We start from the raw sequence: 11,295 nt of genomic DNA, 5'->3' as shown, positions 1-11,295 counted from the left end.
AAGGTTTTTCAGGTTCGCCTGCCATTAAAATTAATGGGACCCGCCGCGAACATTTGATCGCATTTGCGCGATCGCGTTCGGCAGATGTTCTGCCATCACTAGTAGCCCATCACATTCTGAAATATGGGCTGAAAGTTGAGTGCTAACAATGCTAACATCCTAGAGTTTATTGGTGAAGAAATAGGACAACACCATTAAGATAGGCTGGGGATAGGAGATACAATTTCATTGTGCTGTGCTGCCTCGGGGTTTTGTCTCCAAACATAGATTTTCACATAACATCCTTTGAAAAAAAAAATATATATATATGGCTACGGAAAATGTATTTTCTAAACTAGATGCCTTTTTATTGTTTGATACCACTGGTTTTGAATTTTTTGTTATTTGACAGGACATGCTCAGAGAAGTTTCGTAACCGTCTTTATGGAAAACCAGTCTGAATCTCCTCCTACAACCTTGCAGCTGTATCTGGTCACCTACGATAAAGCAGCTACCGTCACAGTCACGGTGGCCAAGCCCAGGTTCAATCAGACGGTGTACATAGACAGGGACAGCAGTCGCCTGGTGACTCTAAACTACACGTATATGATTACCGAAAAAAAGGTCACCAGCAAGGCTGTGCTGGTAAAATCAAGTGTCGACATATCTGTCTTTGCTTTTTCATCGGCACCTTCCACCGCTGATGCCATGAGCTGTCTACCTTTCGAAGACCTGGGTACTAAATATTACATATCAACCCCCACTTGGGGTTCAAACAAACAATTTGCGGTGGCCAATGGTTTAGAAGAAACGGTTGAGGTGAATATTACGACAACAGGATACATTACCTTCAATGGATTTGAATACAGAAAAGGACAGTCCTTCTCTTTCTTTCTTGAGTACCAACAAGTCATACAGTTTCAAAGTTCTGAAGATCTGACAGCCACCAATATCTCATCATCTGCCCCGGTGGCCGTCTTCAGTGGCCAAAAATGCTTCTCCTGGGCGAACACCTGTGATACCTTGGTTGAGCAATTGCATCCTATGCAAAACTGGGGGAATCTCTTTGCCGTCTTTCCATTGCTGAATCACACCCAAGATTCAATTAGTATAATAGCAGCAAATCCAGATACAGTCATAAGTATCGAAGGTGAATTGGAATCCAAGCGGTACAGCCTTCAAGAAGCCTCCTATACCCGATTTCCTTTAAGTGAAATGGTCATTATCAATTCTTCCCAACCCATTATGGTTACATATCTTCTCCAAGAAGATAAACCAAACCTCGTGACAAATTATGACCCTTTCTTTGTCACGGTTCCCCCTTCGTTGGCAACTAGAAAGTTCTACAAATTTGTAACGCAGAACACATACTACAACTTTCTGCTGATTGTATCCCAAGCTGCTTCACCCGAGTTCTACCTGGACCAACATCTGTTAGACTTTGATAATGTCTCTATGAAAGAGCTGAATGGATTCTATTCTTGGGAAGTCTCTTTGGGTAAAACTGATGGGCAACATGAAATTTACCATCGGTCAGAGCCATTTACCATCTATGTCTATGGAATTGAGAATTATGTTTCCTATGGATACTCAATGGGGCAGGAAACAATCTATCCAGGTAAAGAAATATTGCTTACAAATGTCATATCCTGTTCTAAAGTCAGGTTTACTCTTTGAATTCCTATCCCTGTGAAAAACAAGCTCTAAATTCCCATCATGCCAAAATTATAGCTACATGCGACCACCACTAGAGGGAGCTAAGAATCTTACTGTCATTGAATTCAATAGATAAACAATATGCAGTTAACGGCTAGGCTCCCCCTAGTGGTGGCTGTAGGCAGACAGGATTTTATCATGTAACTGCAGATCTGGAGCTCTCTATCATAACAATTCACAGGAGCAACTGGCAGTTGTTTGTCGTCATTCTTGAGTAATTTCCTCACATCTTTGTTTGCTAAGGTTAGGGGACAGGTTGTTACCACCCGTTAAAATAAGGAGTGTAGTCAACCTATGCTGGACCCCCTCTCTTCAGGGGCCCCATGGCAGTCACATGAGCTGCCTCCATGGCACGCACTCTCTTTAATATATATTTTCATGGTTGTCAGATGCTCCCTCCACCCTGGATCCACCAACAGAAAACTCTACATCACAAGGCATTCTGCATTGTCTTTCGCATGGAGCTGAATACCAGCTTCCGATCCACTTGTTGTCAGAAGCAAACCTAGAAGTGCTGGACGTCCACCTGGAAGATCCTGAGTGCCGAGCAGAGCTGGATGGAGATTTTGCTCTTATTAAAATACCTTTTACGGGATGTGGATCTGATGTTCTGGTGAGATCTTGTGATGTTTGCATTTAAAGGGAACCTGTCACCGGGATTTTGGGTATAGAGCTGAGGACATGGGTTGCTAGATGGCCGCTAGCACATCCGCAATGCCCAGTCCCCATAGCTCTGTGTGCTTTTATTGTGTAAAAAAAAGATTTGATACATATGCAAATTAACCTGAGATGAGTCCTGTCCCTGACTCCTCTCACGTACAGGACTCATCTCAGGGTAATTTGCATATGTATCAAATCGTTTTTTTTTTTACATCTAGGAACCCATGTCCTCAGCTCTATACACAAAATCCCGGTGACAGGTTCCCTTTAAGTAGCTTTTCCCATCCTTCTCTTGCAATGCATGGTCCCCAATCATTCATTTCCTTGATTCGAACCAATTTTTTTAATTGTCGATGCATAGTATCTCAAATAAAACAACACCATGTAGATGCTTCGATTGGTCACTCTCCAGCTATACAAATTGGACTTTAAAAGGAGTTAGTTTAGAGGTGCAACATTCTTGTGCAATGTGTGTATAATGTGTTTCTAGTATTGATGTGAGTGTAACGTGTCTGTATGAAAGCATTATTGCTTGAAAAAAAGTCCCAGTAAGACTGAAATGTGTCATAGATGAATAAAGGACACATTTTTTTCACCGTACGGAGGTGCCCTGAAAGTCTTCTTCTATCTATTTGGTAATTTGGTCGGATCCACAACCGCTGGCACTATATGGGCCAGATTTATCATTACACTTACATCTTACTCCACTTTTACATATGTCCAAAGTCACTTTTGGCTAAGTCAGGTTTATTAATGGTCCTTTAATACTGTAATAAATGTGGTTTGACAGTAGCAGTTTATCCTTCAGTAAGCGGATTTGCAAAAGTCGCACTTCTTTACGAAAAAGTCGCACGTTCTATTAAAAAGTTGCATAAGATAAACATGGTCCTCGCTGGAGTGAAATTGTGCAATTTTTTGCGACTTTTAAAATTGTTGCAATAGTAAATCTGTCTAGAGATTCATTTACATAAGAAAACACGCCCACTTTCAGAAAACGTCAGCATAGTGCAGAACCAATAAAAGGCAAAAAAATTTGCGCAGTTTTAGCGATTGCGCATTTTTTGTTTACTTTTTCACTCCATTATTTTGACTTGGGCTAATGATAAATCTGGCCCTATATCTTTTTCACAGTGCTGCTCACATTTTCTCCATGTATGTATATATATATATACGGTATATGTGTAATATTTGTCTAATGTGGCTGTAACATTTCTGTGCAATGTGTGCACAATGAGCGTTACATTTTTGTGCAGTGTGTGTACATTGTGTGTGTAACGTGTCTGTATGCATGCATTATGTATATACAAGTATAGTGTATGTGTAACGTGTGTCTAATGTGTGCAATATGAGCATAACATTGTTGTGTAGTATGTGTGTACAATGTGTGTGTATTGTGTAGGCCTACATAATCTGTCTGTATTTATGCACAGTGTACGGTATATGTATGTGTAATGTGAGTCTAATGTGTATGAGCGGAACATGCTTGTGTAGTGTGTGTATGCAATGTGTGTAATGTTTCTGTATGTATGCTTTGTGTATATACTGTATGTTTGTGTCATGTGCATGTGTGTCTAATGTGTATAATATGTGTAACATTTATGTGAGTGTAATGTGTGTATTGGGGATGTATGTTGTTAAGTTATATTTTACGGGGGTGCCACACTGAATACTTCCTGTGGCTCTGGGATTAAGCAGGGTCTTGTGACTATGACAACATATTTAGTCCCATTCTATTAGACCATGGATGCATTGCACAAGACTTATCCATGGACCATGCCAATGATGTGTTGGGGGTGGCGGTGGGGATTTAGTCCACCTTCATTTTGATCACTATACACAGGTGTTATATTGTAAATTTCCACAGAATGAAGGTGAGAAAACCTATTATATAAACACGATCTATGGGACCCTCCCGGGGACCAGTATCCATCGCATTGAGATCCCAGTGACATGTGAAATGGAGACCAAAGAGACTCTTGACTTCAGTTTCCAGCCTAAAGTCACCGATGTCGTCTCTCTTGGACATTATAACGTATCACTGAAACTCTATCAAACGGGAAACTTCAACGACCTGGTGACTACATATCCCCATGAGGTCGACCTTCATGGCAGTCTCCATATGGAATTTAAAGTGGAGTCAGACGATGCACATCTCCAGATACTTGTAGAGAAATGCAAAGCTTCTCCATCACTAGGGGAATCAGAGCAGATATATTATCTCATCCAGCAAGGGTAAGTCGCATGCCATCATGCCTCCATAAACAGCACCAGCATAGTCCACTCAGGCAGCCCTAGAAGAAAATTTCACAATTTTTGCAACCTGCAGCCACCACCAGGGGGAGCTCACTGCATACAAACACACATATATATATATATTCGATATCTATGCAGCAAGCTCACTCTAGGGGCAACTGGCAGTAACTCTGTGGGTGACTTGCCTGTTTTGTCAAAAGTGAAGAAGACCTGACCAATTTTGTGAGACGCCTGGACAGCCCAGATAAGTGTGATATAACGTAGACATCTAAACCTCGTAATAAAGTAGTTCTGACTCCTTAGCACCATGCTGTCCTCCATCTTTTCAGGTGCTCCAAGGATTCGACCCTCCAGACTCATCTGGTTCCGGATCAGAGGCTGCAACGCTTCAGTTTTCATGTATTCAAGTTTGACAACTTCCCGGAAGTATATCTGTCCTGTAATGTGATCATCTGCCATAACGGGACCGCTCCAAACCGCTGCACTCAAGGCTGCTTCACCTCAAGACACCGACGTGACGCCCGCAGCTCAAAGGTGCAACTAGCATCTGCGAGATTATCTCAGGGACCCATCACAATTATGTCCGGTAAGAGGATTGCACCAATGCACCATTGTCACCTACCTTTAGGGAGACTTAAGACGTAGTATCTTCATTAACATCGCAATCAAAGTGACCCCATTAACAATTCCAACAGACTTCTCCCCCAAACGTTATACTGCCAGGAGTTCCCCACGTAAACGATGCCACCAAAGTGCCCCCTCTATAAAGTGTGCTAAGATAGTCTTCTCCTTCATACCACCAAGGAATAAAACTCTAAAATTCTGCTGCCTGCAGCTGCCACAAGGGGGAGCTCACGAAATATATACATTTTCATCCAGCACTAGGGGAGCTTGAGGCATCTGTATTTCTACAGCTCCCAAACAGTACAAACACATTCCCAGCAAGACCCCTATAGCAATGGACGAAACCTTACAAGCTCTGCAAAGAGTGTGAAAGTAATCCTTTATTTCTGGAGATTTTCTTGCCCTCAGATCCTCAAATGCAAAGAGGAAATTCCAGTCGTACTCTTGTGTGTGGTGCACAATACTCTAAAGCTCCATCTAATGGTAGAATTTACCCTCTTATGTCGTCTTCCTACAGATCAGCCCCAGAATACCGGTACAGTCCCTTTCTCGGCACTTATGGTGGTGGTTGGTGTCATGGGTTCCCTGACAGTGCTCGGACTGTTTCTACAGAAGCATCACTACAGGAGACGGGACTACGCTCTGCTGCAAGACACGAGCGACTGAGAATTGTAGGGATTTTTTTTTGTTCTTGTTTTATTTTGGATTAATATATCCTTTCAGATATGAACTATATACATTTTAAAATATTTTTTTTCTATCAGATGTAACGACGTGGGGGAGGGGCAGTTTGTTTCTCCTCCCACAATATGGATAAAAGTAATTAGACCAGACCGGCGCCTTTGCTTCAATGTATCTAAAATAAAAGCTGTAGGAACATCGCATGTGGCTTTGATGAACAATCTATCATTTTGTGTGTGCAGCTCTATGTGTCTCCATGGTTACAGACTACAAGCAAACCCTGTGTAGTCTGATCTGGCAGTCACAGACCTTACTTCAGAACGTGGGTCATCAAGAAGAACAGGGCATGTGGCTGCATGGTCAGTCTGCACAGGATTTGCTTCTATTTCCATTTTTGCAGATATTGATGGTTGCCCGATCCTTCACCAATCAGGGTTTTGGTTTATTACTGGTCTTAAAGGCATGTTCCATAGTGTTCTGGCTGTTTCCTTTACTCCCATTGACTTTAATTGGGACAGTAGTGAGCATGCTCAGCCATCTATGAAGCCCATCTATGACCACTGATCATGTCAATGATGTGTATTCCCCTTTAAATCAAAAGTCCAATCAGGACAAGGCAGCGATCATCTTGCTGGATCCTCTGGTGATACCTGGGCGCAGTCATACCAGGTCCTCCAGACGGAAAGAAGGAGGCTCCTTCCAGCAGCTCTCCACTACGGCTAAGGCCCCCTGCACGCGAACGTGTGCTGCCCGTTGCCGTATTGCGGAGCGCATTTGCGGATCCGCAAGACACGGGCGCCGTTCCGTGGGCATTCCGCATCACAGATGAGGACCTATTCCCTTCAATGGGTCTGCAAATCCGAAGATGCGGAATGGTGCAGAACGGAAGCACGAAACGGAAACCCACGGAAGCACTACGGAGTGCTTCCATCGGGTTTCGTCCTGTTCTTCCATTCCGCAAAAAGATAGAACATGTCCTATCTTTTTGAAGAACGGGCGGATCACGGACCTATTGAAGTGAATGGGTCCGCGATCTGCTGCGGCTGCCCCATAGTCAGTGTTCGTGCATTGCAGCCCGTGCATGTGCAGAAGGCCTAACGCCCACATCTGCCTATAGGGGACTCCCCCTTTAAGTGTCTTACTTTCAAAGTCAGGAGTCCATGTTGGACAATATACTTTAATAAATGTGTATTACAAATCATATAAATCTAATCCAATAAACATGAAACGTGCGACCTGTAACGTCGTGAGGAAGACATACACTGGAGTAAGACTGCACCTTTTTAGCAATGTTTTCCAAAAATTGCAGTTAATAAATCTGCTGTGAACCTAATTAACATAACACAGCCGTGGCATTACATGAGAAGAGTCGCAAACATTTGTGCAAAAATGTCGTGCGCCAAAATTTTTGTCTTTTTCCTGCCAGAATTCTAGTGCAAAAGATTAATTTCCCCTTGATGTCTGGCAATAGATGAGATGATAAATAGATATGAGATAGACAGATACATCTTCTATATATTCGGCATACAGGTGATTCTTTCAGGAACGGTCATTTCCACTTTGAAGGAAAGCCGCCATCTTTTTTCGGTAATATTCTTTCTGAATGACCAGAGCCAGTCCTGCCAGAAGTACCATCATACCCAATCCAGTGGACAGCGCTGGTGCCAGAACGCCATTTTGCCTGTCTGTGAGAAGATGAAGAACGTCATGGAATTTAACCCATTACCGTATGACACATGAATATATGGCGTCTACTTACCAGATCTGAACACAATGGGCCCTGAAATACCCAGGCAGTGTCCTGTTCTACCCCCAAGGCGCGGACGGAACGTCTCGATCTTGGGGAGATACAACCTTGAGTGCAGCGATTTGGGGGGGTTGAGTTGTGACAGATGATAACATTACAGGAAAGATAAACCTCACGGAAATTATTGACGCGCTACAGATGTCCGTCCGTCACTGGGTGAACCTGTAATGTAGAGTCTCAATGGCACCTGAGAACAGAGCAAAGACATTTCTATAATATTTACTATCTATATATTTGTCTCTTATCTATCAATCTTCTATCTATCTGTCTTTCTGTCTGTATCTATCCACCAATCTAAAATCTAAATATATCTATCCATCCATCCATCTAATCTACTGTGCCTATATCCATCCATCTAATATCTATCTATCTAACCAACCCCTAGAAACAGTTATGGGCCCATACTCATGACCGCTGTAAGGCTATATGTATACAATGTTGAATACATGGGTTTCCAGCCCCTGGTTTCTCCCCCGTGGTGGATGACCGTGTACTTGTTATTCGTTCCCTCTAATGAAGGGGAAGCACTGAGGGTTTCTATGAATATCTGCAGCTCCTCATCTTCTGACTCAACCTCCAGCTCCACATGTAGATTGCTGTGGAGGTCGACCTCGTGAGGATACAGTGTGACCGCCCGGCTCCGTGAAGACGTCACTCTGAACATTGTAATAACCTTTACAGATTTTGCTCTTCACGTTAGGGTTAAGGACCAATTCCAGGGACTTATTACTCTCCATTTCACATCTCACTGGGATCTCGATGCGATGAACGTCGGTGTCAGGGATGGTCCGTAGATGGTGTTAGCATAGAAGGGTCTCCCATCCTCATACTGCAGAAAGAAGACATGAAATAGTTTACTATATAAAAGATTTATCTCTCTCTCTCTCTCTCTCTATCTCTCTCTATCTCTCTCTATCCCTCTCTCTCTCTCAATCTCTCTCCCTCTCTATCTCTCTCTATCTCTCTCTCTCTATCTCTCTCTCTATCTCTCTCTCTCTATCTCTCTCTATCTCTCTCTCTCTCCTTGTGTGTTATACAACATTCCTCCAGCCTCTCTGACAACTCGCATGCTGCCAGTTAACTGACTCACTGCTCAGACCTGACTCTTCTAACAGCAGCCTCTCACACCATGTGGCTTCAGCCACACATACTACAGGCTGCTCCCTGCTACAAGTCTTTATATAACATGCAACAGTGACACCTAGTGTCACGAGACAGCACTACAAGACCCATTGAATTACATGAACAGGATGGGGCGCAGTATGCACAACGTATTTCAATATAATACAGTGAACCCACGATGAACACACAGAACACAGTACTGACAGTCATCACTAGTATCTTTCTCTTAAAGGGACAGTGTTCTGAAAATAAAAAAAACATCAACATGCACAAAACACAGTTCGACAAGAACCAGCAACATCTCAAGTGCGACATGGGTGATGCCCTGAACATATCCCCCATGCTTTCTATTTCTCTTGACTTGTGTTCTCTCTTGATGTCATTACCTCCCTCTCCATTTCTCTGTATCCCTTTCACTCTCTTTCTCTCATGGTCTGTCTATACTGTCCTTAGAGAGGTCCACAGCCCAGAAAACAGTATGCTATATGCCAGTACACTTGTCATTGCAGCAAATTTCAGTCACCACTAGGAGGAGCTCACTGCATACTGATAATTACAGAGTCCATTGAGTTCATCATTAGCCATATAAACAAAAGTGCAGTTAGCTCCACCTTGTGGCGGCTGTAGGACACTGGAATTATAGCATTTTGAGCTCTAGAAAAATTATATGACATTATGGGGGCATTAACTTAAATTTTAAAAATAATATACATTTGGCAGAGCTTTCACCAAGTTTTCCTACGCTTTGGGGCCCTAAAATTTCTGATTACATTCCTGGAGGCAGCAGATATTTGCAGGTAGGGGGTGAAATGTAATCTAATTGCTAAGCTCAATGTCTTCTACTGTATGTTTTTACATATAGTAACGATTTTTACCAGAACTCTAGACCCACATCCACTGAATAGTATCTTAATAACAATGTTTTCATCATCCATCTCCACCCGGCATAGAGGGTCTTGCAGGTGGATATCTAGAACATCTAAGGAGGCTTCAGACACCAAGCTAGAAGGTAATGTATACTCACCATGTGAGAGACAACGTAGAATGTATCCCACATCTTCTGTCGGTTGTAGCATTAGAAGACCCGAAACAGAAAAAGTGAATGATGGTTCAGATGGTAAATTGAGACATTGATGGTATGTCCCCGTATTTTACCACATCTTCCAAGAATGAAAGCCAATGGAAGAGACATAACCAGGACATGGGACTGTGCTACAAACACAGACCTGTGGCCGCTCCTGTGCATCCACCGGAGAGCTGCATAGGACTAAACATGGTGTCAGTCATGTGAGCCGTCATGTGACCCTCACAAGTATCATGTGACCTGGCTTTCAGTTAACTGCCCAGGTAACAAGTGAATTTTAGTCTATTGAGGAGCAGAACATGTACAGTATATACAGTATTATTACCCGCAGCACCTCAACATCATGTCTGGCAGGGTCTCTCTGCGTGTTGTTGTCTTTTACACTAAAGTTTATTAACAACATGACAACTTCACCTAGAGACAGGCAGCCATTTTACAACATCTAGAGACAGGCAGCCATTTTACAACATCTAGAGACAGGTCGCCATGTAAATGCACACAGTCATGTAAGTTACTGTACTAACCACAATAAAAAGCATTATTTCACCACTAGTCCTTATCACATGGATGTGTCCTGTGTGTTCCCCCAGCACATGTATGTTAATGTAACACTGTCAGGGATTATATGATGTGAAGGGTGTCACATTACTGATGCCGTGCTTCAGTTAAGCCATGGACACATTACACAGAACTGATACACGGTCTATACCATTTTACAGCGTATAGGGGTCAACTGCCTGATAATAGAAAGGTATGTATGCAGAATTTTAATGTATATTAGAGAATGGTATGATTTCCTACTATATAAACAAATAAGTAAAAAAAAAAACTGTAATATCCCTTTAGAAATTGTTCTGCGGAAAAAATCGCATTACCTCAAAGAATACAGTTTTTTAAATGATACAAGTGACACAAAATATATCTGTTTATCTCGAGTCCACTAGAGGGCGTCATAACACAGGGAATATTTCCAGATGCAAAGAGAGCAGAGGAATGAAACTTGGGTTTTTGATGTCTTTGCAGAGATATTTTTATTTTATTTATTTTATGCACTGACATATTCCGCAGCGCTTTAGGCTACTTTCACACGAGCGTTCTGCTGTCCGCTCGTGAGCTCCGTTTGAAGGAGCTCACGAGCGGACCCGAACGCTTCCGTCCAGCCCTGATGCAGTCTGAATGGATGCGGATCCGCTCAGACTGCATCAGTCTGGCGGCGTTCAGCCTCTGCTCCGCTCGCCTCCGCACGGCCAGGCGGACAGCTGAACGCTGTCCGTGCGGAGGCGTGCGGATCCGTCCAGACTTACAATGTAAGTCAATGGGAACGGATCCGCTTGAAGATGACACCATATGGCTCAATTTTAAAGCGGAT

At 42.9% G+C, this 11,295-nt stretch overlaps 1 protein-coding gene across 1 annotated transcript; it reads left to right on the top strand.

The window, feature by feature from the left end:
• Positions 1–423: 423 nt before the first annotated feature.
• LOC122944125 (IgGFc-binding protein-like) lies at positions 424–6,022 on the top strand. The gene is made up of 5 exons (XM_044302355.1): positions 424–1,597; positions 2,085–2,308; positions 4,220–4,587; positions 4,938–5,194; positions 5,750–6,022. Exons 1-5 carry the CDS (start codon positions 424–426, stop codon positions 5,896–5,898), a joined length of 2,172 nt encoding a protein of 723 aa, XP_044158290.1. The 3' UTR covers positions 5,899–6,022.
• The last annotated feature ends 5,273 nt before the right edge of the window (positions 6,023–11,295 follow it).

This window comes from Bufo gargarizans, chromosome 7, assembly GCF_014858855.1.
Source record: "Bufo gargarizans isolate SCDJY-AF-19 chromosome 7, ASM1485885v1, whole genome shotgun sequence".
NCBI lineage: Eukaryota > Metazoa > Chordata > Amphibia > Anura > Bufonidae > Bufo > Bufo gargarizans.
Note: the sequence above shows the minus strand (reverse complement) of the source record. Positions and strands in the feature narration are given on the sequence as shown.